The 26,022-nt window shown below is 51.7% G+C and overlaps 11 protein-coding genes across 11 annotated transcripts; 6 read left to right on the top strand and 5 right to left on the bottom strand.

The window, feature by feature from the left end:
- Nucleotides 1–245: 245 nt before the first annotated feature.
- CC77DRAFT_943479 (hypothetical protein) lies at nucleotides 246–917 on the bottom strand (the record flags this gene model as incomplete). Its single annotated transcript, XM_018534914.1, has 1 exon — nucleotides 246–917. The coding sequence occupies one exon, from the start codon at nucleotides 915–917 to the stop codon at nucleotides 246–248; it is 672 nt and encodes a 223-aa protein (XP_018382336.1).
- A 2,711-nt stretch (nucleotides 918–3,628) lies between these two features.
- On the bottom strand, nucleotides 3,629–5,946 carry CC77DRAFT_1097948 (WD40 repeat-like protein). Its single transcript, XM_018529918.1, has 2 exons — nucleotides 4,962–5,946; nucleotides 3,629–4,909 (listed from the first exon to the last, which is right to left on the bottom strand). Exons 1-2 carry the CDS (start codon nucleotides 5,901–5,903, stop codon nucleotides 3,872–3,874), a joined length of 1,980 nt encoding a protein of 659 aa, XP_018382335.1. The 5' UTR covers nucleotides 5,904–5,946; the 3' UTR covers nucleotides 3,629–3,871.
- A 649-nt stretch (nucleotides 5,947–6,595) lies between these two features.
- CC77DRAFT_1033911 (acyl-CoA N-acyltransferase) lies at nucleotides 6,596–7,316 on the top strand (the record flags this gene model as incomplete). The annotated part of the gene is made up of 2 exons (XM_018526834.1): nucleotides 6,596–7,231; nucleotides 7,287–7,316. 2 exons carry the CDS (start codon nucleotides 6,596–6,598, stop codon nucleotides 7,314–7,316), a joined length of 666 nt encoding a protein of 221 aa, XP_018382334.1.
- Nucleotides 7,317–7,856: 540 nt separating this feature from the next.
- Nucleotides 7,857–11,393, top strand: CC77DRAFT_1053032 (hypothetical protein; the record flags this gene model as incomplete). Its single annotated transcript, XM_018527725.1, has 5 exons — nucleotides 7,857–8,909; nucleotides 8,965–10,194; nucleotides 10,351–10,400; nucleotides 10,571–10,697; nucleotides 10,746–11,393. The coding sequence occupies exons 1-5, from the start codon at nucleotides 7,902–7,904 to the stop codon at nucleotides 11,391–11,393; spliced, it is 3,063 nt and encodes a 1,020-aa protein (XP_018382333.1). The 5' UTR covers nucleotides 7,857–7,901.
- A 163-nt stretch (nucleotides 11,394–11,556) lies between these two features.
- On the bottom strand, nucleotides 11,557–13,354 carry CC77DRAFT_360593 (hypothetical protein). The gene has a single exon (XM_018531373.1). The coding sequence runs from the start codon at nucleotides 12,954–12,956 to the stop codon at nucleotides 11,919–11,921; it is 1,038 nt and encodes a 345-aa protein (XP_018382332.1). The 5' UTR covers nucleotides 12,957–13,354; the 3' UTR covers nucleotides 11,557–11,918.
- Nucleotides 13,355–14,353: 999 nt separating this feature from the next.
- CC77DRAFT_1077345 (hypothetical protein) lies at nucleotides 14,354–15,764 on the top strand (the record flags this gene model as incomplete). The annotated part of the gene is made up of 4 exons (XM_018529260.1): nucleotides 14,354–14,528; nucleotides 14,656–14,733; nucleotides 14,788–15,078; nucleotides 15,147–15,764. The coding sequence occupies 4 exons, from the start codon at nucleotides 14,354–14,356 to the stop codon at nucleotides 15,290–15,292; spliced, it is 690 nt and encodes a 229-aa protein (XP_018382331.1). The 3' UTR covers nucleotides 15,293–15,764.
- On the bottom strand, nucleotides 15,759–17,060 carry CC77DRAFT_943333 (hypothetical protein; the record flags this gene model as incomplete). Its single annotated transcript, XM_018534909.1, has 1 exon — nucleotides 15,759–17,060. The coding sequence occupies one exon, from the start codon at nucleotides 17,058–17,060 to the stop codon at nucleotides 15,759–15,761; it is 1,302 nt and encodes a 433-aa protein (XP_018382330.1).
- A 1,093-nt stretch (nucleotides 17,061–18,153) lies between these two features.
- CC77DRAFT_943098 (hypothetical protein) lies at nucleotides 18,154–20,003 on the top strand (the record flags this gene model as incomplete). The annotated part of the gene is made up of 2 exons (XM_018534898.1): nucleotides 18,154–18,606; nucleotides 18,846–20,003. 2 exons carry the CDS (start codon nucleotides 18,154–18,156, stop codon nucleotides 20,001–20,003), a joined length of 1,611 nt encoding a protein of 536 aa, XP_018382329.1.
- Nucleotides 20,004–22,386: 2,383 nt separating this feature from the next.
- Nucleotides 22,387–24,451, top strand: CC77DRAFT_361229 (initiation-specific alpha-1,6-mannosyltransferase). The gene is made up of 2 exons (XM_018531375.1): nucleotides 22,387–23,870; nucleotides 24,021–24,451. Exons 1-2 carry the CDS (start codon nucleotides 22,733–22,735, stop codon nucleotides 24,068–24,070), a joined length of 1,188 nt encoding a protein of 395 aa, XP_018382328.1. The 5' UTR covers nucleotides 22,387–22,732; the 3' UTR covers nucleotides 24,071–24,451.
- Nucleotides 24,025–24,698, top strand: CC77DRAFT_360718 (hypothetical protein). The gene has a single exon (XM_018531374.1). The coding sequence runs from the start codon at nucleotides 24,172–24,174 to the stop codon at nucleotides 24,562–24,564; it is 393 nt and encodes a 130-aa protein (XP_018382327.1). The 5' UTR covers nucleotides 24,025–24,171; the 3' UTR covers nucleotides 24,565–24,698.
- An 87-nt stretch (nucleotides 24,699–24,785) lies between these two features.
- CC77DRAFT_1011956 (hypothetical protein) lies at nucleotides 24,786–25,454 on the bottom strand (the record flags this gene model as incomplete). The annotated part of the gene is made up of 1 exon (XM_018523741.1): nucleotides 24,786–25,454. The coding sequence occupies one exon, from the start codon at nucleotides 25,452–25,454 to the stop codon at nucleotides 24,786–24,788; it is 669 nt and encodes a 222-aa protein (XP_018382326.1).
- Between the last annotated feature and the right edge of the window lie 568 nt (nucleotides 25,455–26,022).

The following is a 26,022-nucleotide window of genomic DNA, read 5'->3' as shown; positions in this document are numbered from 1 at the left end:
TACGCCTCACTGCAACTCTCGCACCTAGCCGTCACCTGAGGCTGCCATCACGGTCATCTGCAGCAAGAGCGGCGCATTCGTTGCAGACCCATTTTTTCAATTCAGGTCTAGACACATCTCCTCCAAAAAATGCTATGCTAGTCTTGTTATCATCCTATCCTTCTTGAAATCTTCCAACAGTATAACACATATCCAATGAGATAGTACGACTCCTCGCCACTCCATTGACACCCTAGACCAATACGCTAGCTATGTCCGATGCGTAGTATACCAGCCGAACAGGTGTTGTTATACCACTCCATCTGCAGATCGTCCACCATGTGCACTTGCGGTATGCCCAACAGGTATGTGTAGGCATTGAACTGGATCCCGGAAAGCGCCCGGAACTGGTCGTTGAAGAAGATCTGAGTAAGGTGGCAGTCGATGTACCCCCAGCATGCTGGAATCGTCGCATTCTGTTCTGCAACGAGCACCTCTTCTTTGAGGACAGGGTCATAGCGATAGCCAGACACCCGCAGTGTACAGGGCTCGAGACCGCTGAGAGCGCAACCAAAGTAGGCAGAGTACGCGTTGAACCAGTAGGCATCGACCGAAGCCCGTGGTCCGGCACCAAGCTCATCGGGAAGCATCATGCCCGCAAATGGCGTGTTGGGAAGGAGGCGTCCGGTCAGAGGCAGGAACATTGCGATGTTTGGCTGCGAGATGGCGGGGTATGGCTCCCACATGTCAGGTATATATGTATATCCGTTGGCATAGAAGAGGTGGTGGTACGGGTTCGTCATGCCATTGGCAACAAGCAGTATGCTGTTGTCATCACCGACGACTGTGTCATCGAAGGTCAGTGTGAAGTTGCCCGACTCGCCGCACGACGACGGTCCTGGGAGATCCGGAAGCGCCACGGTTGTCGTTGCAAGCATGCTTGTCTCCAAAGTTTGGGTAGGCTCGACCTCTGTGGTGGGAATGTCCTGACGCCTCGCCAATGTTGCCGTTCCTTCATCGCCTTCTTCGAATATCGTCGTCACCACTGTTTTGGAGCGCCTCGACCTGGATGAAAACACTTCAAAGGAAGGGAGAGCTGAGAGCGGTGTCTGCCGCTCAGTCCGTGTGGTCAACGGCATGGTTTGCAAGTCCGATGGCAGCGGCCCAGTTACTGTGGGGTACAGTCCTGTCCAGTATGACATTGTTGTCGTGATGTTGGGTGATGGGAAAACGAAGCTTACTGCAGCATCTCCGAACGAAATCACCTTGGTCACGGCCCGGAAGAGAGACGAGGACGTTGCGTTTAGACCAGAAGGAGAAGGTGGAGTTACTACTGGAGAGATATTTGTCGTCGACGTCAACGTTGAAGTGAGGGTGCTTGGCGAGACAACACCGGAGCTCGCAAGAGACATCGATGCAGTAGTGTCGGTCTGGATGCTCATAGTGCCATCAAGCGAGGTTGAGCTGGGATTGGAGCTCGTTATGGTATCCGACACCAACAGTGCAGAGGAAGACGTTGAGTTTCTGACGATTGAAGACGAAGAGTTTGTACTAGGAAATAGAGTGGGAAATCCAGTCGAGGTATCTGAGACCAGCGTGCTGGTTAAAGGCGTACTCAAGGACTGCAATGATGAAGTAGAGCTCTGTGTAAGAATTGAGTTGAGTGAAGAAGCAGACAGTGTAGAAAGTGACAACGTAGATCCTGTCGGTAGTGTGATCGAGATGCTGTTTGCATTGCTGATCTGTGTTGGAGTTGAACTGATTGGAACCGAGTTACCCGATGTGATACCGGAGTTTGTACCTAGCAATGAGGTAAGAGTCCTTGATGATGTGCTTGAGGAACTCCCAGTACTGCTGGCCAGGCTAGGACTTGGATTAGGTAGGTTCGAGGTGCTTGAAGACGGGCCTGCAGGAGAAGATGTTTCCGAGGAAGGTCTTGGAAGAGACACAGTGAAGCCATCGCTCCGCGTGTAAGATGACACAGAGGACTCCAAAGAAGTCGTTATGCTAGTGGTAAGTGAAGTCAATTTACTTGATAGAACTGATGTCCATGTTGTAAGAACACTCGAAGTCAGCGGTAGACTGAGCCCTGATGTAGGCTGCGAAGACATGCCACTAAACGTGCTCGAAGGTAGGTTTGGATTCAGACCAGGCAGGCTGCTCGACGGGATGACGGATGGGAGACTAGAAATCGAGGGTGTGGAGAAGGTGGATGGCAAGACAAGTGTAGATAGCGTAGTGACGACAGTGGAGAGTCTGCTGCTGGTAGTGATAACGGTGGCAGATGTAGAAAACGACGGATATGGTCTCTGTGGTTGGTTGATCGGTCGAGTTAAGTCCGACGTCTCAGATGATGTTGGGCCCAACGGGGACAAACTCACAGACGATAAAGCCAACGAAGAAGTTAAGGGACTGCTTCCAAAGATACTAGTACCGACTGACGATCCAAATGTAAATTCAGAGGTCAATGATGACGTAAACGTTGCGCCTGATTCTGGGGTAGAAGGGTTGAATATGGACAGCGCAGATGTAGTCGCCGTCTGCGTTGATGATGCGGTGGCAGCACCGGAGGAAGATGTTCCTATTGTCGACAACGACGAAACGATAGGTGTAATATCCGCAGTTCGGGTAACAAGGGTACTGAAACGACTGGGCGGCGAGATACTGTTAAGCCACTCTGTTGTGCCGTTGATGACGGAAAAGTAGTATGTACCTCTTGCAGGATTTGTAGGCGACGCACCGATGAGCGAAACCGTGATGATCGGCCCAGGCACAGTGACATAGACGACGCTGCAGTTTCCATCCAAGCCTTGAGCGGCGACTCCAGGCAGAGCTCTGAGCAGAAAATCCAGTACGACGTAGAAGCCAGCGATAGTCAAGCCAACCAGAACTAATGTCAGGACAAGATCCTGGAGGGTTTGTCGATCGGTCCAGTGTATCCGAACCAAGGCCAGGAAAAATTGGTATGTCCACTTCAGGGCACGGCATGGCCACCAGCCACCAGGCTTGAATCCCCACAAGGGCTGCTTCGGAGACTTCGTCTTGGGTTGGGAGTGCTGCTTTGGACCTTCCCATGTACTTGAGATGACCGAATCTCGTTTTTCTTGAGCACCCTTGATACGCGACATAGGAGCAGCAGGCGAGGTGCTGTTGGAAGTTTTGGATGTGGTTGGGTCCTTGAGTGAGGCGGTGGTTGGCGTGCTGAGCTTACTTTGAATAGGGTCTGCTAGTAGGTGCCGCCGATTAACTGTACTGCTTGTGGATCTGGTTTTGACGTTTTCGTTCACAGATGTCGAAGTTGAGGGGATGTTGGAGCCACTGATGCTGCTGGTAGATGTATTTTCCTTCCTCGCTCTGTTTTTATTGCGGACTTTGTTCTTACCCATGATGAGAGAGGAAATGCTGTTGCTATGATACACCTGCGAAGATGATGCTGATATGCTGTTGTGCAAAGATTGTATTGCGCAAGGTATTCAAAAGTGCTGTTGTGGTGATGAAGGACAGCAGTAACAGACTGATGCTTTAAAGCCCAGCGCATCGAGAGCGTGCCTGCCATGAGTGCGTTAATAACAAAGTGAGCAAAGACGATGGATTGATAGAGTGAGAACGACGCGAGATGTTTGCAGGGCGTGTGGAAGGCAAGAAACGTAGTGGTTGATCGCTCTTGTCTCGGGATGTCGCAGCACCCGACGATTTGACATGTAAGAATCCGTGCTTAATTAATCCTTGCAAATGTAGCTTGCCTATCGCCATAGTCACCATCATTTGCTCTACGCCTTCAAACAGCACAGGTCCTTTTTCTCCACTGCATGCTCTTAACATACATCACTAGACGATCAAGTTTGTTAGAGTAGTAGCGACTGGGCAGCTTCTGATTGTATCAACTCTCCGATTACGCTCTTATCTCCCACATCCTGATATGTCCAGCTTCATTGGCAACTGCTAGTTGCGCAAGGCTGCCTTCTTTCTCCTCCTCTTCGGTCGGCCTTCCCCACGCGACCGCCGTGATTCTGCCAAGTGGCGTCTTCTCTGTAGGCCAGTTCTTGAAAACAGTAGCTGATGGCAGATGCACAAGCCTCATGGCATTGTTCTTCCAGCGACTCGCCATGGCAAGGACTTGGCCGTCCGCTGTGAAGGCAAGATGCGAGATCGGCGTCGTCAGATTCTGCAAATCGCGCAACGGCTTCGGTGCCTTTGGGATACCACCATTTGAGTCGGCTTTCGTGCTGTCGACTGACGGGTCCTTCTCGCTCCATGCTCGCCGGTCGTAGACATTGACCACGCCACTTGAGCTTCCAATGGCCACCCATCGATCACCACCCAGCCAGCTTTCACGCCCGCTCTTACCGCCAAGTGCGATGGTTGTAGTACCCACGGCGCCCTCGTCGTTCCATCGTCCAACGACACCCTCTTGGACGCTCCACTCAGTCACCTCTCCGTTCTTTCCCGCAATGCTCATACCGCTGCCATCACCCCACCACGCGAAGTCTGCAATTCCGCCTCTTGACTCGATGCGCACCTGTGTCGCCCATTGAAGAGTTCTTGCATCTAGAATGTTGACAACACCACCGCCCTTTCTTGAAGAGCCTCTGAGAGCCATGTATTTGCCGTTGGGTGACAGGGAGAAAAACTCCATTGTTCGCTGTTCGTGCTGATGGCCATAGACACGCGACACCTTCTCAACTCTGCCCGTTGCGATGTTCCAGACATGGAAGTAACGGCGTCGTGCGCTAAGGAAGATGCGCGAGTCCGAAGGGGAGGGGTGGAATGCTGTTGTTGCCAGTGGGGTGCGCTTGATGTGCAGAGATGTAAGAAGAGGGTTCGGGTTCGGCGGGTTGGGGTTGACGTGGTGAAGGTAGAGCGTTGAGCTAGGGCCGGATGAGAGAAGGAGTGGATACGCAGGATGGAAGGAGAGGGAGGTGACGGCTGACTAGAGAAATGGTCAGTAAGATGTTGGCGTACGATAGTATTGCGCTACTCACCGGCCCGGCCTTCGCGACATCTTTCAATCGCTGAATGTCGATGGTGCCTGCTTGCAACTTCCTTCGCTTCGCCATGCTCCTTGAAGTGCGTGAGAGAATATCCGCATCCTTGAGCAGCAGAGCAAGCGGCTGCGTAGTGAGATCGTCTTCATCCACGTCCATGTCGCTGGCAGACTCCTCGCCGCTCTCGTCGTCATCCATGGTCCGTCGCCGCTTCTTGTTGGCCTTGCCTGTCGCGTGTGCCGCCCAGTCTGGGGTGGGGTAAAGCCTCTCGTACTGCTTCCGTAACCGCCGCGCGTATTCCTTGCCATTGACCATGTCGTCGTCTGCCGTTTCTCGCAACTTCCTCAATTGCGGCACCGAAGCCAGACTAACAACCAGTCTTTCGTCGTCGCTGTCTTCCCAGGCGGGTTTGCCGTCATCCTCGTCCGACTCGGTTACCTTTGCGGCTACCGAGCCTGCTGGCGCAGGAACTGGACCAGCATCGAAGAAGAATAGATCTTGGTCTGCCACATTGTCCAGGTCGGCCGCCTCTGCTCCAGAATCGTCTGATGAATCTCCGTATGCGCCGGCGGTAGGATCGAGAGAGAAATTCTCCAGACCTTGACGGAAACCTTCCGAATCGCCGAAAATCATGCGCTCCAGCTCCTCTTCCTCAGCGTCTTTGGGCAAGACAGGCTTTTCCCGCTTTGACTCCGTCTGGATATCTATGCTCTCCGCATCGCTGTCTTCGTCTTGAGCGCCATCTTCCTCGGACTCCTCCTCTGTGCCGAAGCCTTCGAAGTCGTCTTCTTGTGGTTCCTTCACCGGTTGCAGTGCGCCTGCATTTGCATCGTCGCTGCCTTCGAGTTCGGGTTGGAAGCGCGCAGGGTTCTTTGACTTCTCGGGTACGTAGCGCTGGTGACCACCGGATTTGTGTGGAGTTGTCTTTACGGGCGCCATTGCGAGTTCTCGTGAATGTGCAGAGAGAGCTGCTGGCGCGCCATCGCAAAACTGAGGGAGAAATTGTTGCAGGGATAGCCCTGTTACGCGGCAAAGATAGGCGAAGCTCCGCAGCCAGCACCTCTGACCCACAACCACGCAAGAGTTGAGATGCACCATGTCCCAGCGACGAGCATGTCCTCCAAGATTAAGCACCTTCGGATAGGGAGACAACGGTATTTTGTTGATTAACATCGACACCAGGGCCATGTCCAATAGGTCTGCCTTTTGCAGGCTATTACCCAACCCCGCCGTTTTAACACGCTTCAACTGTAGGAAAGCATTGTCTGTTAGGCCTACACAGTATGCAATCTGGAGCAAACAACTCCATCCTTTCACATCAAGTACGCGGAACGGAAATTACAACACCCTGAACTGTGAGTGAAGAGAATCGTATATACTCTTACGCAACATGCTTCGGACTGCCATTGGCTGACTATTCCGACTCCGACGCGCATCTTAGGCGATACTTAACCGGGCAAGGCTTGTATGACTCTTGTCCAGGCAGATAGATGGGTATATAAGCACATTTCAGGCCTTGATATATCTCTAGTGTTGTCACATGTCTCATAGTCAAGTCCCATATTTATAGTCGTTACTCTTCTCTCTCACCCCAGACCTCTAAACCTCTCCATTTCCAGGCAACCGACAACATGCCAGATTCAAGCCTCGCCGTTTCACTTCTCAAACCCGAGGAAGCAGAACAATATATGCGTATACGGCATGCGGTCTTTCGCAACACCATCAACAACATCCTCTACTCTCGGGGCGAGCCATCTCAGAAAACGCTCGACAGAGTCACAGAAGATATACGTGATGGCGTAATCAACAAGGGCATCCTCTACCTCAAGTGTGTCGATACCTCGACCGGTGAGATGGTCGCAGGCGCACGTTGGCGCTACGTCAAGCCAAAAGAAGAAGGCGCGAAGGAACGTACCTGGGAAGAGGTAGATGCTGGTTTCACCATCCCAGAACCGTACGACGAGAGTGACCCAGAGCTCTTCAAAAGTCTCTACACTCTGTTCAACTCGAACAAGCGGGAGATTCTTGGCAACAGACCCTACTACGTATTGGATACATTAGCCACACTCCAAGCCCACGAGAGAAGAGGAGCCGGAAGCATGCTGGTAAGATGGGGCTGTGCAAGGGCGGACGAGGTCGGTGTCGAAGCCTTTCTCGAAGCCAGTCCCATGGGGGCGCCAATGTATGCGCGGCATGGTTTCCAGCCAGTCAAAGAGGTGAGTATCGATCTGAGACAGTGGGGTGGAAAAGAGTTGATGAACTTTATCGTAAGTCCCTCTTCGAGTCCCAATCTACTTTGCAATATGTCTAACGCCATCGTAGCTTATGTTACGACCTGAAAAGCAGTCGTAGTCATCAAGAAAGAATGCAAAAGAGGCCAGTTTCATTATCTCTCTTTATTTGCGTTATTTGCAGGCTATCCTAGTATCAACATAAGTGGTATGCTAATGTCACGTATGATGGATGTTGCAAACATGGGCATTTTACTAGGGTTCCTTTTCTCCTACGGTTCACACAGCAGATTCAGACATGAATCGATGTGGTTTCATATATTTACTGTCTGTTGCGTATGTCAGGAGTTTAGATACGCTGAAATTTGAATCCATTGGCGAGGATTTGAGTGCAATGGTAAAAAGATTCGATTCCAGCATCTTCGAGGAGTAGTATCTCAAATCTTAATGTTTATAGTAAAAATGTGGCCCGACAGAAGCCATTCATGGTCCGAATGACTTTATGTATTTTTCGTATATGCCACATTCAATTTGAGGCACCATCGGGAAAGCGTTTACTCCGGAGTCCACACCCCGGCGGGTTTAAGGCCCCCAAAATTGGCGACACCGTTTAGCGCATTAATGAGTAAGCCCTAGGGTCGTTCAACTTCGCGCATACCGTCTTCGTCGCATCTGACTGTACTTCGGTATAGTGACTGCATACTGTATGAGCACGTGGAGCCATACGACATCGTTGTCCGTCAAGATGGTCTCAGCGCCTTCAGATGCCCCTTTGGATGCATCTCATCCCACCAATACTACGGCCCAGGAGCCACCAGCACCTAAGAGCTTCTCGTGTGTACTATGTGCTCAACGAAAAGTCAAGTGCGATAAGCGGCCGGATGGTTGTGCGAACTGCACCAAGATCCGGGTTCGATGTGTTTACAAGGCCCCACCTCCAGCCCGACGAAGAAAGAAGGGCGTGCGCGAAATCGACGTAGCTACCAGGTTACGCGTGTACGAAGACGCGCTCCGCCAACTCGGAGTGGAGCCAGAAGATTTGGTCAAGCAACATTATGCGAAGGCTACACGTGGTGAAGAGCTGGTGACTGGGTTCAATGGTTTCCTGGAACCACATGGGCCTAGTCGAGCGCGAAAAGCACACGTAGCATCCGAAGTTGGTGTCCTTGTGTTGGAAGAGGGTAAATCGCGATACTTGGAGAACGGATTGTGGACAAGCTTGCACGCTGAGTTTCGTGAACCCAAGGACATCCTCGATGAGTCTTCAGATGAAGAGGTGTCCAGAGGCAGCTACGATGTCCCACTATCTCCGTCAGCCACGGATGGCGCCGCACTGGTCATGGGCGTGCACTCAACGTCGAGCAATCTTCTGTCTCTACACCCGAACCCGGTCCAGATCTTCAAATTATGGCAAAGCTATCTCAGAAACATTCACCCGCTGGTCAAGATTTGCCATGCTCCAACGACTCAGCAGCTCATTTTAGATGCAAGTGATAATCTTCATGCTCTTCCCCGAGATACCGAAGCCCTTCTATTTGCTATCTACTGTATAACTGTAGAGTCGTTAGAAGATGTTGAGTGCCTGCTGATACTGGGAGAGCCGAAAGGCATAGCGACTCAACGATTCCGGCAAGGTGCTCAGCATGCATTGGCCAATGCAAACTTCTTAAGAAGTTCCAGTGTCATGCTGTTACAATCGTTCACCCTGTTCGTTGTAAGTTTTTGGATAGTGATCTTGATATTCAAGTCCGAACGCTAATGCACGACAGCTGTCTCTACAGGACTTCGACGCCAGAGTGATCTGGATCTTTTCCGGTATCGCACAAAGGATTGGCCAACGCATCGGTCTTCATCGTGATGGCGACACTCTGAAACTACCGCCATTCGAAGCAGAGATTCGTAGGCGCCTCTGGTGGCAGATCATGGTGCTCGAAGGCTCTTCCCAGAAGCTCGCTGGAACTGGCACATCTGGTATGATCCTTCGAGGCGATGTGGGAATGCCATCCAACATCAATGACAGCGACTTATTCCCAGGAATGAGAGAGATGCCAAAGGAACACGACGGCGCCACCGAGATGATGTTTTTCCTCATTCGATGCCACGTTGGAGATTTTCTCAAGCGATCAGCGGAAGACCATACTACTTTTGATGGCCTTTGGCACCGACTCAGTACAAGCGCGGTACAAGTGGCTACCAAAGACAAAGCCATCAATGAACTTGAAAATCTTTTCCAGCGGAAATTCCTATGTTATTGCGACCTATCTATACCTTGGCACCTACTATGTATGCATCTCGCCAAGTCTGTCCTCTTCATGATGAGGTTCATGGCTCACAGCACCGACTCTTACAACGTTGATATCTCTCCCAAGGAAAAAGACATGTTGTTTGATCTGGCTCTCCAGGTCGCAACTTCGCAGAACCTGGCATACACTACGAAGGAGCTGCGTGGCTTTAGGTGGCATGTCAACCTAAATTTCCAGTGGAAGGCTTTCATATACCTTATCTCTGAGCTCTGTCATCGGACTGGAGGAGAGAAGGTAGATAATGCTTGGGCAGAAATTGAAAAGAGCTACACTTTCCACCCTAGTTTCGATAGGGATCTCTCGAAGCGAGCGCTTCCTATAGCCGTTGACAACCTCACGATTAAAGCCTGGGGCGCCTACAAAGCAGCGCAGGGCGCGCCATGTACTTCTGAGCCTCATTTTATTGAGCTTATACGTCAGCGTCACCGACAACGCCGTCGTCCAAATCTGACCAACTCTACTATCACCAACGCAGCCCTGCCGGCAATGAGTTGGAGCAACGAGGAAAGCACTATCGAGGATCACATTCAAGAGATGTCTAACGCAGATGATGCGAACTCTTTCGACTGGGCCGAGTTCAATGCTAGTCTAGGTCCACCCGATGATGTAACGGACCTGGCGTCTTTCGAGTTTCCAGAGCCGATGAACTGGTCAACTCTGGATGATTTTTTGGTTGACTTGCGCAATAATGGTGACGTAGATGCTAGTTTTGTGACTTCCGGAAACAGCAAGATGTGAACTTGTCACAATATCAGGGTCTGTAGTCAACGGGAGCAAAGCGATCCGTACTTGCACTCACCTTCACTTTCGACTTGGACAGAAAGCTTGCCTTGTGCGCTCAACATCCCACAGACACTCGATCCCGTACTCCACTACGAATATGTCGTCACCTCCACGGTCGAGTACGTCGCCACCTCCATGGCCGAACACGTCGTCACCTCCACGCTCAAATAGGTCGTCACCTCCACTCTCAAAAATGGTGAGAGCTTCACGTCTTCAGGTTGTAGATGCAGTCGAGAGGCAAGCCTCCAAAATCTTGCGGCACCAGCGAAAGAGCTGACCTCTCTCACAGCTGTCTCACTTCGGGTGAATATTCAGATCTGACTATCCAATGCGGCGATGACGTCTACAAAGTCCACAAAGTTGTGGTGTGCACACGGGCAGGTTTCTTCGCTCGAGCTATCAAATTCGGTGGCAAGGTAACGAAGTTTTTTTTCATTTATGTTATAAAACTTGACAACAAGTAGGAGGCTCAAGAGAACGTCATCAATCTCCCTAAGGACGAACCCACAACTATCGCTTCTCTCGTGAAATACTTATACTCAGGCACATACAGTGAAGACCTCTTGGGAAACCTGGACCCTGAGCATACGGAACTACACGACGCGTCGAACATCGTTATTAGGCGAACCCCGTTTTGGTTTTATGAAAACCGTCGCCGCTATACATACGATTTTCCTCATACCTGTTCAGATGATGGATGTAACGATTGGTGCTTGTGCGCACACCACTTCTGCACTATCAATTGCGATTCCACATGCCAAGCCTTTGTCTGCAATGAATGCTGTTCATTGCGAGTTCCCGGATCACCTTCACGGCTCCTCAGTCATTCGAAGATGTACGAAATTGCCGACAAATATGAAGTCACTGGGCTCAAGGAGCTGGCATGCAAAAACCTCGCGCTTGCTTGCTTAGCTTTCTGGGACGACGAGGTATTTCCCATTGCCATCAAACATGCCTTCTCTACGACCATAGCCGAGGATAGAGGCTTGCGAGACGTCATCATCAAGATCGTCTCTGGCCACGACTCACTCGTACGCAAGGCGGAGATTCAGGCTGTAATGCTAGAGCACAGTGACTTGGCTGTAGGCGTTCTACTGAAGAAGGCGGGCTAGGATGATGTGGGATGATGATCAAGGGCGATCAGCAATGCCAAACCACCAAGAGATGAGAGATGCGCTTTAAAGACAATGTGCTATCGGCTCACCATAGTCTCCACTTATAGGATTCAGTCTACATACACAGATCTTTCATTCAACCGAATACTAGCTCCGCGTATTGCTTAGTGTACCGTATTTCAGAGCACCATAGTATGCGGTAGAAATTAACCGAGTTCGACATACTCATAACCTGGTCTAATTGGTGTTCATGTATCTCTTCCAAAACTACTTCGAGATTACGTCTTCGTCTGTCACATATGGTCATGTTGGAAGAGAAAGGGCAACAGGCAGTGGTCCCAGGATGATAAGACACAACAAGTCAATCTAGTAGAAGCTGTGTGTATTGGTTTGGACTCAACAACGTCTTCATTATACGCTTGAATTGCTAAATCTATATTCTAAAAGCCATTACATGAACCCTGATATGCATATTACATTAGATCTATCGTCTTCTTCTCATAATTCATAAACCAAAGGCCTCTAGTTGTAAGTGTACACAGGCGAGGCGGGAAGAGTACCGAAGTCACCAGAGCCGAAGGGGCTGCTAGGAGAAACCTTTCCGCCATTGATGTCTGACACACCGAACCAAGCAAGCTCAGCACCCTTGTTGACTGTGATGACAGCGAAAGCAGGAGCGGGCTGCGCAACGTATCCCCAAGAGATGGTCAAGTCGGATCCAGTGGTGCATGGCTGGTTGGCCCAGCTTTCGCTAGCAGCGTTGGAACCCGGCATGCGGATAACAGTGCAGCGCTCGGTCTTGCCGTCTGCTGTAACAGCGAAGTTGTAGTCGCAGCCGGAGTTGCCCTCAATGCAGTAACGGGTTAGGTCCGAAATGGTCCAGGTCTTGCCCTCCACAAGCTTGGGGTTGGAGCCCGGTGCTGCTGTTGCAACAGGGGAAGCGACGGCGGATGGTGTAGGGCACGATCCAGGGTGGGCAGGGTTGCAACCTCCTGGAATGCCAGGGATGGATGTGAAGGTCGCGGCGGGGGACTTGGTGGTTGTGTCAAAGTAAGAAGAAGGGCACGAGCCAGGATGAGCGGGGTTGCAGCCACCAGGGATACCAGAGATGGATGTAAAGGTAGCGGCAGGAGCCGCAGTAGTGGTATCGAAGTATGAGGAGGGGCATGAGCCTGGGTGAGCAGGGTTGCAACCACCGGGGATGCCGGAGATGGATGTGAAAGTTGCAGCTGGAGCAGCGGTGGTGGTATCAAAGTACGAAGATGGGCATGAACCTGGATGAGCCGGGTTGCAGCCACCAGGAATGCTTGAAGCGACTGGAGTAGCAGCTGAAGTCGACTTGGGCAGAGCAGCAATCTGGGAGGAGCACCATTCGCGGATGCGAGCAGCGTCTTCACCGTAACAAGCGGTCCGATCGCATGAGCATATGACTTCAGCAGTGCCCGCAGCGACGCACGCGTCGTAGGCAGTCACGCATTTGTCGTCCTGGCGCGCGCGGAAAGTAGGAGATGCGGTCGCAGCCGACAGCATCAACGCAATAGCGGCGACTTTGGAGAGCATGTTGGTAATTGTTCGTATGAGCTTCGTGTGAAAAGGGTGTTTGTAGGATGTGTTGAGGAATTGATGGTAGTTGTGCTTGACTGTCGATGGAAGAAGCGGATGAAGACAGTCGACGATGCGATGGCTGGATTATATAACTTTCGTGAACATAGCCGTGAGGATATCATTCTCAATTGATGGCATAGCCCGAGTGTGACCGGATGTTCGGAGAAAGCACAACTCAGCACGACCTTGCTTAGCTCTCGAACCATGCTGTGGCAACCATGAGGCTCCCGGAGCGGCGATTTGACGCTCATTGGCTGAAGAGCTGGAATTTTACGATATTCGGCTCTTCTTGCGCCGCAATACGAGGCACAGTCGTATGAGCGACTATCATGACGATACTGCGCTTGACACGAGGGGTGTCCCGTGGTTCGAGGGTCTTTTTCGATAGTTCGGAAGCATTCCGGCGAGGCTTCATGGGCAGCTATCGGCTAGTTGCTCCATAATTAGGACCACGCTAACGGCTAACAGATGACAGTTGAGCTTGATGAAAGCTTGAAAGGTGATCGCCTCGCCTGTAACCCGAGCAGCGGTGACAGAATAGGCAGGGTGGCTGGTAAACGTACGAATGGAATGGACATCGGGTTGGTGAAAGTCCGAATACGACTTCACTAGAAGCCTGTGGGTAGTGACGTGGTAATCGTCTGGCGGGCGGTTCTCCACAGGAAAATAGGTCAACGGCAGAGGCCACTCCGCTGCGCTCGAAGTCCATCGCCGAGCAGCTTTGCTGAAGGAACACGGTGTACGGTCACCATGGTACGGTCACCATGTGCATCGATGGCCGCAACGTGGAACATCCTCAGGTGTAGGACCATGGACCGGCAGTCGATGCGTGGTAGATCCCCGTGGGCAAAAAGCAGATTATGTCGAGCATTACGAGAAGAGTCAGGCTCAGGACATCGTTTGACGACATCAATTCCTACTATCTCTCATTCCTTAACTTCCTCTCGTTTTCTCTATTTCGATCTAGGAAAGCAGCTATCCACTGCCATAGCGGAGAAGGCGTTCATGAAGCGGCGGTGCAAGCAGACTGGCGCTTGCTGTACACGTACGACGAAGCCATTCAATTAGAAGCTCTTCTATTCTCCAGCTGGAACGAATATGCGACACAGTAGTATGAGACAAATTTGACGAACTTCGAAGGCTGAGAAAGTGGCTTTGGCTGCGCTGGGCGACCGGGCGATGGCGCTACATCACATCCACGCTAGCCTAGCCGTTAGCGCAAAGCCACGCCGCTCGTTTCCCTGTAATCGTCATCGTCAACAGCAAGAGGTTGGAACAGCTGGCCAACAAAGCTTTACCAAACACCACAGACTCCCGACCGAGACCCACTATCAGTAGCTGAGCTATACAATATGGTTCCTTCCACTGCCGACACTCCCAATGTCGATAGCCCACGTAAATTGCCTACAGCCGAGGAGTTGTCGGAAGCGCTCAAGATTGATGTATACGACCGAAAGGGCAAGACCAAGGCGCTAGGTGACCTTGTCAAAGGGCAGAGGACTGTGTTAGTGTTTATTCGGCATTTCTGTAAGTGTTGGGTAATGTGACTAATGACAGCCCTGGGCCCACATCATTTGTAAGGGCCGTCAACCACTGGAAATTACCAAAGCGACTAAGACCGGGATACAAGAGGATGGAGCACTGACATCTGCAGGGTGTCTGAACTGTCAAGCGTACGTTCGCTGTATCAGTGAATCTATACCACCATCAAACCTGCCTGCTAATACTCAAAGTACGCATTACCAATGAAAAATTAAGATAGTTTCAACTAACGTATAGCACCCAGTCCTTGTTGTAGGATGTGGCTCCCACCAGCCCATTGACACCTATGCTACGAACTCATCCTCAAAGTACCCCATTTACACTGACCCAACACTCCGCCTACACAAGCTCTTCAAGTTCAAGTCGAACCTAGCTGAAGGGAAAGCTGGCGATGAACAGCGAGATTACATGCGCAATGCGGGTAGTACGATGTCCAGGATCTTTGGTGGCATCAAGGGTGCATTGGGGAATCTACAGCATGTGAACTCTGTAGGACCAAAAGCCTTGAATGGTGGTGAGGTGGTTTTGTCTGCCGGTAAGTATCACTTGATGCTAGCTATGTTGTAACTTCTCAACTATGGTACTAATAGCGATGGTGTACAGATGGCGAATGCGAGTACATGTACCGCATGCAGAATACGGTCGATCATACCAACATAGCGGAGCTGGCAAAGATGATTGGAGCCGAATACATACCCGTAGATGGCGAAGAGAAGAAAGCGCAGACTTGCAATGAACCGGCTACGTGAGCGTTTGGAATTGCATCCTACCACGAGAACCGCCCACAGCAGACACAGATTGCTGAATAGGTTTGAGGACGTCTCCAGCTTTCTTCGTATCTGTATGTTGTGATGCTGTAGCATCAGACTGCATAGGGGATATGGCCACCTTTGATGAGAAAGAGAAGGCGAGTGTCCAGCTGCGACACCCATATTCCAGACCTTTTATTGACATGATGCTCTTTGAAGTTGTTTCTCATGTGAATGTTGTTTCAAACGCATAATCTCAATATCCGAGGATTCTACTACAACACATTATCAATCGGTTTTATTTGCTTTGAGAATATGCATGAGAAGGTGGTCGAGGTCTCAAGATGCAGACAATTCACGGGAGATAAAAAGGATATCAAAATTGTTAAAACAAAATACATTGGCAAATTCATGGGTATATCTAACATGTCGGTGATCTAGTAAAGTCATTACGCAAGTCCCAAATCTATATTTCCTGTCCAGCGGCAGCGATGTCTTTCGCTTCATCTCTCATTCTCGCAACTTCTTCATGTTCCCTCTTCAACGCTCTCCAATCGAACTTTTCAAACGCAAAACTCCACGTCTTCTCGGCCACACTCAACATCCACTTGCTCATGGGGCCAATATCGTTGCCGTGGAAGCTCTTCCTTCCCACGTGCTGAACTAGGGGAGGGGTGATTGCGTATCTCAGCTCTCCTCTTTCGTTGGCGAAATCCTCCGTGATGACGTCCATGTAGCCGAGATGGCGCTCTTTGAAGTAATCAACGAGTTCGCCAGCTTTGACGGTAGGAAAGACGAAGGCTTGGCTGCAGCAGGCGAAACGAGGCATTTCGTGGACGCCGACAGCCATGGGTTGGACGGTAATGCGACCGAGACCGAAATACGTAAGAATCAATATGCCAAGTATGGTGTACATTGCCAGGAAGCTGCGGGGTGTCACAAGGGCGAGGGTGAGTTTCGTAGTCGGCTGTGCGAACCGAAAGAAGAGAATAACGATGGTTGGCACCATGGCCACGTATGCCGAGTTTTTCAGGTATGTTCTCCACTCCTCAGCATTCCAGCCCAGGAACTCCTCGGTGTAGAAGAGGCGCAGATAGAGGAAGTCGGGTTTCGCCCGCTGCAACGCTGCCTGTTGCTCTGCCTCCTGAATGGCAGAGAGAGTACGGTGGTACCAACCATCCACGGCTACGGTATCGTCTTCGAATAGAGCCACATAAGGCGTAAATTTCTCTGTACACTTGTCCAACAGATATTGGTAGTCAAATAGACCCTTCTCCAAAAAGTTGTTTCGTGCTTCCATGATACGAATGTACTGCATGCGGTCGAAGCCATATCCGTAGGTCAGTACTTCATCGGCAAGACCGGCCAACCACTCCTCGTTATGTGCAGGATGCGCCTCGGGGTTCGAGTGCGGTATGAAGACGATCAGGTATATCTCCTGCCGCTCTTCGGGCGTAAGACCGTCCAGCAACGAGCCCACGGCGTCTGGCAGGTATTGAGCGCCGTCCCGCTGGTATGAAGGTATGCCCACGCATAGTTTTCGCTGCTTCTCACCACCAGCCTTGGTCACGTTGGCGGGGTTGTAGGACGAAATGAAGGACTCGGCTTGCTGTCGTCTGATGGCGGAGTAGCGGGGGGCATAGCCTTTTCGTGGGTTGAAGAAGACGGATGTAGGGTCGCGTGCTGATATCGAGTTTATTGTGTAGAAGAAGCTCACGGCAACAAAGACGGCGATGCCTATGACAAGGCGTGAGGGCGAGAAATGCATGATGTGCGGGTAGTGAACGAGAGTGATGATGGGGCCAGGGTATTATCGCATCGCTAATCGAAAAGTGAAAGTGGAAACGAAAGTAAGGCCGGGGGGCAGGTCATGTCATCGTCAGTGTTGGTGGTGGACAAACAGAAGGAGAGATGGGAAAAAAAAGACAGGAGCGACGCGCGCTCAAGATGAGGCGGCTTGAGTGGCCGGAGCTGAGGGTCCACCAAAACGGCGGATCTTGCCTTACGAGGATCTGCCGTGGCTGACGAAGGATAAAATTAGCAGGCCAGCATGTGCGTGGGTCGATGCTTGCAACTGCTGCTGGAGCTGGTGGCGGTGACGGCAACTAAGACGACGCGCAAGATTGCCATGGCTGCCGCTGAGGACGCAATAAATGGAGGCCATCAATGCCGAGTCAATAGGGGAAACAAGTAAACAGTGACATGGCAGACTCGGTGCCACTCGGTCATGTCGGCGGTACTCGCACGTAGGTGCCATGGTGGTCAGTCATGTCATTGCTCTTCATTTTAAAGGATCGATAGGAGAATTCTAGGGACGAGGCACGACGGGTTGAACCGATGGATTTGGCTCCTGGCGCCTCTCTAGCGTGACAGTGACAGACGGCTGCGACTCCGCTTCATCCTTCGGTAATTGGCAGACGTTTGGCAACACCATATTGTTTGTTTCATGATAAGATTGCCGAGTCTACAGGACTGCTTGGTGTCTTGCGCGCTTTCCTGCACCCAAGACCACAACCGCCTCTCACCACATTCATGTCAAGATGCGATAGTCGCTGTAACACGTGCGCACGCATGTTGGCGCGCCACAGCCGAAGTGGCGCGATGACGAACATGGTGAAGTCGACATCTCATGCCCGCTGCACTGCGCATGCATCGCACTGAGTCACACAACTCCATCGTCGCTGCTTTGTAAACATCCTCCCAGGGCCTGTAGCATTGGGGCGTCTTCTTTGATCCAGTCATAGCCGTTTGACTCACCAGCCTTTGATCCCCCGCTCACCTTGGAATCACTCATATAGCGTACCAGACAGCTTCCGCCTCGACGCGCACAACCTTGGAAGCAGCAACCCTCGCTCGGTGCCATGCCCAAGAAGCACACCCCCTCGTACACGACTGCCAAACCCTCCTACGTCCACCCGTCGCTGCAGAGTTCGCGCTCCCCCGCTTCCTCTTCGTCGTCGTCTGAGCCTCAAACCGTCAACCAGCGCATACAACAGCTGCGTCGCGAACAAGCTCCCAGAGCAACGCCCGAACAGCGAGATGAGCTCACATCGGTAGTAAGCAGTCGTACTGTCCCGCCGGAGCTGCGGCGCATATTGCACATACCCGAAGTTAATGCTCCTAAACCAAAGGCCAACACACGGGCGCGAAGGGTCATGGGCGGCGTGAGACCGCCCCCAGGTCCTGCCGCACCTACGAGCTGGTTGCAGACAAGTCGCCATGCACCATCTTATACGAGAAAGAGGAAAGCTGAGGCAGACAAAGGGGCCGTGAGGTTTGGAACGCTGGCCACAGTGACCAATCAAGAATACAAGGTACGGCGCTCCCCAAAACGTGGCTAGCATATGAGGGAGCTCGTTCCTTCTAGCTTGTACCCACCCAAAACATACCCTGAAGGCATACGTACTGTACTGCGTTAGCACCCAATGGGAGAGTAGCAGAGTATGCCTTTGGGGCAAGTTTTGGTGTCCAGGGAACTACTCATGAAAACGAGCTCCTTCGTACTGGGTCTTCAAGGCTTAATCGTCCAATGCAGGCTTCTTACTCATGACAGCGCCTGCCACCACCGCGAAGCCTCGTCCACTACTGTCTACGGTCGTTTGCCCAAAATTGGGAAGAGCTCATCGAGTACGAACAACACTACATAACATCCCTACCGACCTCGCTGAAAGAAGCACTATTGAGTTATCTGACATTATACGGGGAGAAGGGAAGCCTGGACTTCAAGTCGCTCAGAATCCTGTTCCAAGATGAAGAGGGCACTGGTACAACAGGATGGGAGGAAGTCCAATTCCTCGATTTCAGCGGATTATTGAGCGAACGCTTCAAGATTAACGATATTGGAAAATGCGTCAAGCGTCATAGTGCTATTACCACTATGGATGTTGCGGCCCTTCGCGTCACTGACGAAATCGCCGAGTCCTGGGAAGAGGAAGTTCAGGAGAGCGTGACAATTCCCTCGGTACCAGCGATGAAGCTCCAAACTCCCTTTTTCAACAACTTGAGCCGACTGTCTCTTGCTCACCCTGGGCAATGGGCGTCATGGCCCGATCTGCTTCGCATCTCGCCGAACCTCAACAAGATCACGCATCTCTCCCTCGCTCATTGGCCCCGTCCCACAATGACACCAAACGCCAACACCACATCGATGGTTTCCCAACAAACAAGTGTTTCACTAGGAGGATCACACTTCTATTCCGATCTCGACGACGACTGGCATGAAGCTACCAATATCTTACGTCGCTTTTCAAAAGATACGTACTCACTACAGTGGCTCGACTTAGAAGGCTGTAACTGGCTTAAAGCCTTGACGTCGCATCCCGGCCGCACAGCTACGGATACAAATGCAAGTACGGAATGGAACACACAAACTGGAATTCCCGGTCCAGATTGGAACGACGCCTGGCGCCGTATAACCTACGTCAATTTCTTCCAAGGCTGGATCCCAAGCGACAGTCAAAGTCTACAAAATATGCCTGCGGGCATTGTACCAGTGCAATTACTCCGCTGGCTAAGGGATAACAAGGACAAGGAAGGTGTTAAATGGCGTCTGAATCCACAGGAAACCGGGCATGCGGTGGCGGAGTGGGTGAATAGAGAAAAAGTCGCTAGACTTGTTGGCATGGACATCCAGGGCATCCGTAAACGAGGCGAGGGCGCCTGGTGTCGCATCGACTTTGGATGGGGAGCTTCTGGCGAGAGGGTGGTCTGAATCGAATGGAACACGTATTCAACCCAATAGTCCCTTGATTCTTCTACATTTCTAGCTGTGATGCAGCGTCCAAAACTAAAAGGGAGTATTCAAAGATATAGAATGACTACCGCCGAGATATATGTGCCGACATATCCGATAGGTATGACATCGAGCAGCAATGCGACTATCCATAACCTTAATCTCCTGAACCCCTTTAATCAACGTCGACACTTTGATGATTGTTGAGAAACTACTCCTCGTATCGACAAGATAGGGCTAATGAAGATCGCATACCCACATTTTGTGCTAGCTGACTCGCTAACGCAGGTGCCTCCCGAGTTAAGCAGTAGATGGGTACGTGCGGTCATACACCGTACAAGCATGGCTGGACATGGTGGGCTCTTTTACGACCATGGAGGAGTGCATTTATTCTTGGTACTTCATGATGCTGAAGCCGACGACGCGCAATTTGAAGTTGAGGAACGCTAACGATATCACCTCTGCACAGCCAACGCTGCTATTCATAGACTGCGCGGGGTTTGGACTGCTGTCCTAGTATCGATGGTCGGTCTGGATTTAGATACTACTTTTTGTAGTCGACGCGGAACTCCCGAGGTAGCACAGCCACATACCGGATGCAGCTATAGCATGAAGAAAGGTGCTGTATTGGTCAATCGCTTGTCTATTAGCTGACATTGCGCAATATACACTGTAACGCATTCTAATTCCGGGTACTGTTAGTTCCAAGACGTTACGTTTTGCTTCTCCCGCTTCAGAAACCGTCAACTCTAAACGGCATGAACGGCAGCGATGCGCGCGGTTGTTTGCTTTTCGAACCCAAGACTTGACTGCGGGTAGGCCCAGCCGAGGAACGGAGCGTTTCGGTAAAAGACTGTTCCCAGCGGGTATCTGAAACCGTGACACATGAGGCTGTAACGTTTTGTGCTGACAAGAATTGGAGGTCAAGAAGCTGACGCGTACGTTACGGGTAAGCAAGTGACCGAAGACTGGAGTTTTGGTATGGGCAAAAGGCAATCAGATCCGGGTGGACATCTTGAAAGGGTAATTTGACAAAGTGGGTATTGATACTGTCGCAAAGCCACAATTGTTGCGCTGTTGCTTTTGCACGGCCGTTGTTCTAGGATGTCTGTAGAATCACTTTGGTAAGCAGACGTCGTCATGTCCTTATACAAGCGTCTGCGCTTGAGAGTGATGCGTAGAGCCGGCGGACCATTGTCCATAAGAGGGAGGCGTCTTAGTTCGTGAGATGGACGATAGCAAGCCACCCGCGTAGTGTAGACGTTACAAGGGTGCTATAGCCTCAACAACGGATTTGCCGGAGTCGCTATTCGCGGAAGGTGTTGGCATTGCTGCCTCGTATTCACTGTGGCCTTATCTCTCAACCGGGGGCATGCCCTGTTCACTACATCAAAGGGCAACAATTCTTGTTCTGCTCCTGAGAGCGAGTTTAAGGATTTGTAGGTGTAGTACTCTGATCCGAGAGGCGGGGCGATTCTACCAAGCCGCGCGGGTGGGGAGGGCGGAACCGAGATAAAGTGTTAATGACGTGGTGATGGTCGATAAAACTCGCGGCTTCATCATCGCGATAAGACGCAGGTCGAGACTCCCACCAGTAAGCGTGCGAAGTGCAGAAGCGTGCCGTAGTCATGAGCTTAGCCAGATAGGTCCCACAGCAACCAAGCGTGAGTTGATGCAGCTACACATGTCTATAGAGAAGAGTGCAGCCCGGTGCAGGTCGTCAGCCAACGAAGTTTAAGCGGCAGTAGATGGCGCGGGAGGGCTATGCTGCAAGAGGTAGGACGCGGCGTTTCACCTAGTTCCTTCCGAGTCTGCAGTCAACGCGCGTCTGGACAACGTAGAATCAAGGCGGCCCAGATTCAAGCTTCGAAGCAACAACGGGTGTAACAATCGTAGTGCCACCACGGCATCTAGAACCGGCTGCGTTAAAGCATCACAAATCCTAGGAGGAAGGACGGTTGTATTCTCAGATGTTCCTGCGATGTGAAGGTGGCGTTCGTCACCGTTGCCATGCATTGCCCCATGTCGCCGCCCAGCTAGGGCGTGAGTGGACGGGATTACTCAGGTAGTGATGAGGTGAGAAGAGGTATACTTGTCATGAGCAGGCTCTCCACTCGGCATACACGAGAGGCGTGGAAAGCGTGAAAGATCGCCCCAGCGTCGTAATGAAACCAGGATTGCTGAGGGGCGTGTAGAAAGACGAGGCTCGGTGCGCCAACTGATTTGGAACAAGCTTTGCCGCGATGTTGAGTCGGCCATGGAACATTCGTCGACGACAGGCACGCTAGACGGCTAGCGTGCCTGCGAACGTGAAACTCGGAGCACCCCTGCTTGGCTTTGGCCCTTTGGGGGTTCTCTTTCAAAAAGCCCGTGGTTATCGCCGCCGCCCATGCCTCTCATAGCCTCTGCAGCCTCCCTTGTCCTCGATGTCGTTCGTTCTTCCCTCGTGTCCGTGAATTGCGCGTTCCACCTCTCATTTCTTTCTCACTACTACCACCACTAGCCCTTTCTCGCCGATAAGGTCAACCCTTCCCCGAGCCAGAGCGTCGAATACCACCTTGTACCTCAAAACTCCGACAAGGGCGTCCGCTCTGAGACTATATCTTCCCACCTAGGCCCTATCGAGTTCCACCTGTGGTCACCCTTCACTCACCGAGGACCCGTCCCCTCCCCATCATTCGCCGGGCTCTTCAACCGCGCCGGCCACCATGCTTACCTTCAAGAAAGCCCTTGTGCTTTCCCTGGCTTGTTTGACGCTATTCTTCATCTTCAAGTCGCAGCACCACGGTAGCACAGCCCCCAACTTCCGCAATGCGAAGGAAATGCCCAGGCCGACCGCCTGGGTGAACCCATCCGACAGGGAGCGCGCGAAGCTCAAGGAGAAGGAGTCGAAAGAGGCGCAGAAGGCCGCAGAGAAGACCGCAGAGAAGGCGGAAAAGACCTTCGATACGCCCGATGCGCCAGCGCCCAAAAAGCCGAAAACCCAAATCAGCATGGACGAGCTGAGGAAGCGCCCACTCAAGGAACAGCTCGAATACCAGTTCCCCTACGATGTCGACGCGAAGACGCCCGCATACATTTGGCAGACATGGAAGTACACACCGGCACAGGGCGAGTTTGAGGAGATGTTCCGCGAGCCAGAGGCCAGCTGGAGCATCCACCACCCGTCTTTCGTCCATGAGGTCATCACCGATAATGTCGCAGTACACCTGATCAGACATCTATATTCTTCTGTTCCAGAGGTCATTGAAGCCTACAACGCTCTCCCTGTCCCTGTGCTGAAAGCTGATTTTTTCCGCTACCTTATCCTCCTTGCCCGTGGCGGCATCTACTCGGATATCGACACTTCGGCATTGAAGCCTGCGTCGGATTGGATACCCTCTGACGTACCCGCGAACACCTACGGAATGGTCATCGGCATCGAGGCTGATCCAGATCGCCCGGACTGGGCCCAGTGGTACTCCCGCCGCGTCCAGTTCTGCCAGTGGACTATTCAGTCGAAGCCTGGCCATCCCGTGCTTGTTGATGTTGTTACAAACATCACCCAGGAGACACTTAACCGCAAGCACGCGGGCAAGCTCAGCAAAGACTACAAAGGCATCATCGAGTTTACCGGGCCCGCTGTCTGGACCGATACCATCTTCGACTACTTCAACAACCCCGACTACTTCGATATGAGCACAAGCAAGGGTAACATTACATGGGAAAACTTTACCGGCATGAAGGCGCCCAAGAAAGTTGGTGATGTCATTGTCTTGCCCATCACAAGCTTCAGCCCCGGCATTAAGACCATGGGTGCTGGCGAGGATGACGACCCAATGGCCTATGTGAAGCACAACTTTGAAGGTATGTAGTTTTTTCTTCTTTTATCGAGCATCCGAGCGTACCGTCGTATCACGCTCCACCGTGCTACGCAGTACAAGCCACCGAGATGCAACCGTCCTTCGATTACACCCGCCTCAAGTCCCTGGTTGCCTCAATACTGACTAGCAATAGGTACCTGGAAGCCTGAGAGCGAGCGCCACATCGGCAAGACATACAACTGAACGAACAATCCCTGCGAATCGTCCGACCGAGCTCACCACATCACACCACATCACACAACCGTATTCACATATAGTGTACACCGCATTGAGCTGCAAAGGAAATGGGCAACAGGGAGTTGCGCGGCGGGCATCAGATAATGCCGATTCGAGTCGCGTGTGAGGAAATACAGCTTCCGGGGGTACAGGCTAGTGGGTTGCGTACACGCGTAGTTGTGAGGCACAGCACTGGCAGCCAGACTATCAACGTCGAATCATTTCTGCTGTTGCCCCGACGCTGGCATGGAGAACAGGAAGCAGCGCGGGCACGGAACATGTGTTGGTACAGCACCAGCATTTTCAAATCGGCTTCAAGCGCTGAAGTACGAAAAGTTTCTGTTTTGAGGTTATATCGGCTGCATTACTACTTGGCGTATGACAGCGTTTCATCTACTTTTTCCTACGAGAGGCGTTTGAAGATATGCCTACGGCGATACCTGTGCATACATTGGCTTTAAATAAGATACGCCATTCCTTCATCACGTTTTCCGTTTCTGAGAATCATGTTTCGTGTCTTAGCTCATTGTGTCATAGTGCCTGACTGGCGATCGGACTATCGTACATATACTCCAAAACGAGAATTTAACAAAGGAAAAAGGAAGAAAAGGTACTATGGGTATCACAGTCGAAAAACCACCAGGGTTTACAAATCACCATTCCATAAAATCCATCACCAATCTCATCGCCTGTTCCCCCCAAATAAGTCGCCGATCTTTCCCATCGTGCTCAATAGACTGCCTCCGAGCGTCGGTCTTCTCTCCAGCTCCCTGTCTTTCGCATACCTCCTCTCATACTCCCTTTCCGTCTCAAAATCCAACTCCCCGTAATGCTGATCGTGATGTCTATGATGTTCGTCCTCGTATTTATCTTCGCCATCCGCATACGCATGTGCATTATGTGCGTGCGTGCTATGATGAGAGTAGTGGCTTTGTTGCGAGGAGGTGCGTGCGTAGACGGGAGCGGCCTGGGGTGCATAGTTGACGGGAGGTGGGTAGGATGTAGAGGCCTGAGGGGCGGGATAGTGGTACATCTGGGGGTTGGACTGACGAATGGCGATGGCAGGGGAGCTGGGTTGGAGATGTGTCGGCCGCTGGCTGTTGTAGGAGGAAGAGGAGGAAGTGCGCTGGTGGGATGGTATGTGAGGTTGTGGCATTGATGTCATTGTGCCGCTGTTGTAGGGGGTGGTTGGTGAGGATGAGTATATGGGTTGTTGTTCAGGGATTGGCGAGAAGTAGTTTGTAGGTTGCTGCGGTAGTGGCACCCCAGGCGTGGTGGGGTAAGGCGGCTGTTGTTGTGGATATTGTGGATGTGGTGGATATCCTGATCTGGTGGAGTCGTAGGAAGACATGGTGGTGTTTCGTGGAAAGTGGATTGGCAGATGGCGGGATTTTCCCATGCACGGGTTATGATATCTTTTATGTCTCCAATCGAATGATACTGGTTGTAGCCCTGCGCGGTATGCCCTTGGCCCTGTTTCAAGGTTTGGCGATCGGCAACGTTGGATGTCGTATGCGGCTGGCTGTGGTGCTCCTAATACAGGATTAGGTGTCGATAACGGATAGATTGTTTGTTTCAGAACGATCACAGCTCGAACATGTGGTCCCGATAGTCTTAATATATTTAATATCCTAAAAGGTTGATCGGCTGCCTTGGCTTTTATACTCCATCGCGCGCCTTCATCGGTCCACTTCTCTCACCGAGCCTTATGTGCACATGCACGAACTAAGTCTTTCCGCGGTGAACTAATGCGATCCGGAGGGCCCTCCTCACCAATTAGTGCTCATCCAAGATCCGTTCCGGCTGCCAAGGAATATCCGTCCTGTGCAATCGAAGGCGAAAACATGAGGGGCAACGTGGACTGCATGCTATGATGTCACGCTCTTAGCCGAAGCTTCACCGGCAGCCTGGGTTTAACG

This window comes from Alternaria alternata (genome assembly GCF_001642055.1).
Source record: "Alternaria alternata strain SRC1lrK2f unplaced genomic scaffold CC77scaffold_20, whole genome shotgun sequence".
NCBI classification, from domain to species: domain Eukaryota; kingdom Fungi; phylum Ascomycota; class Dothideomycetes; order Pleosporales; family Pleosporaceae; genus Alternaria; species Alternaria alternata.
This window is presented reverse-complemented; position numbering and strand designations above follow the sequence as displayed.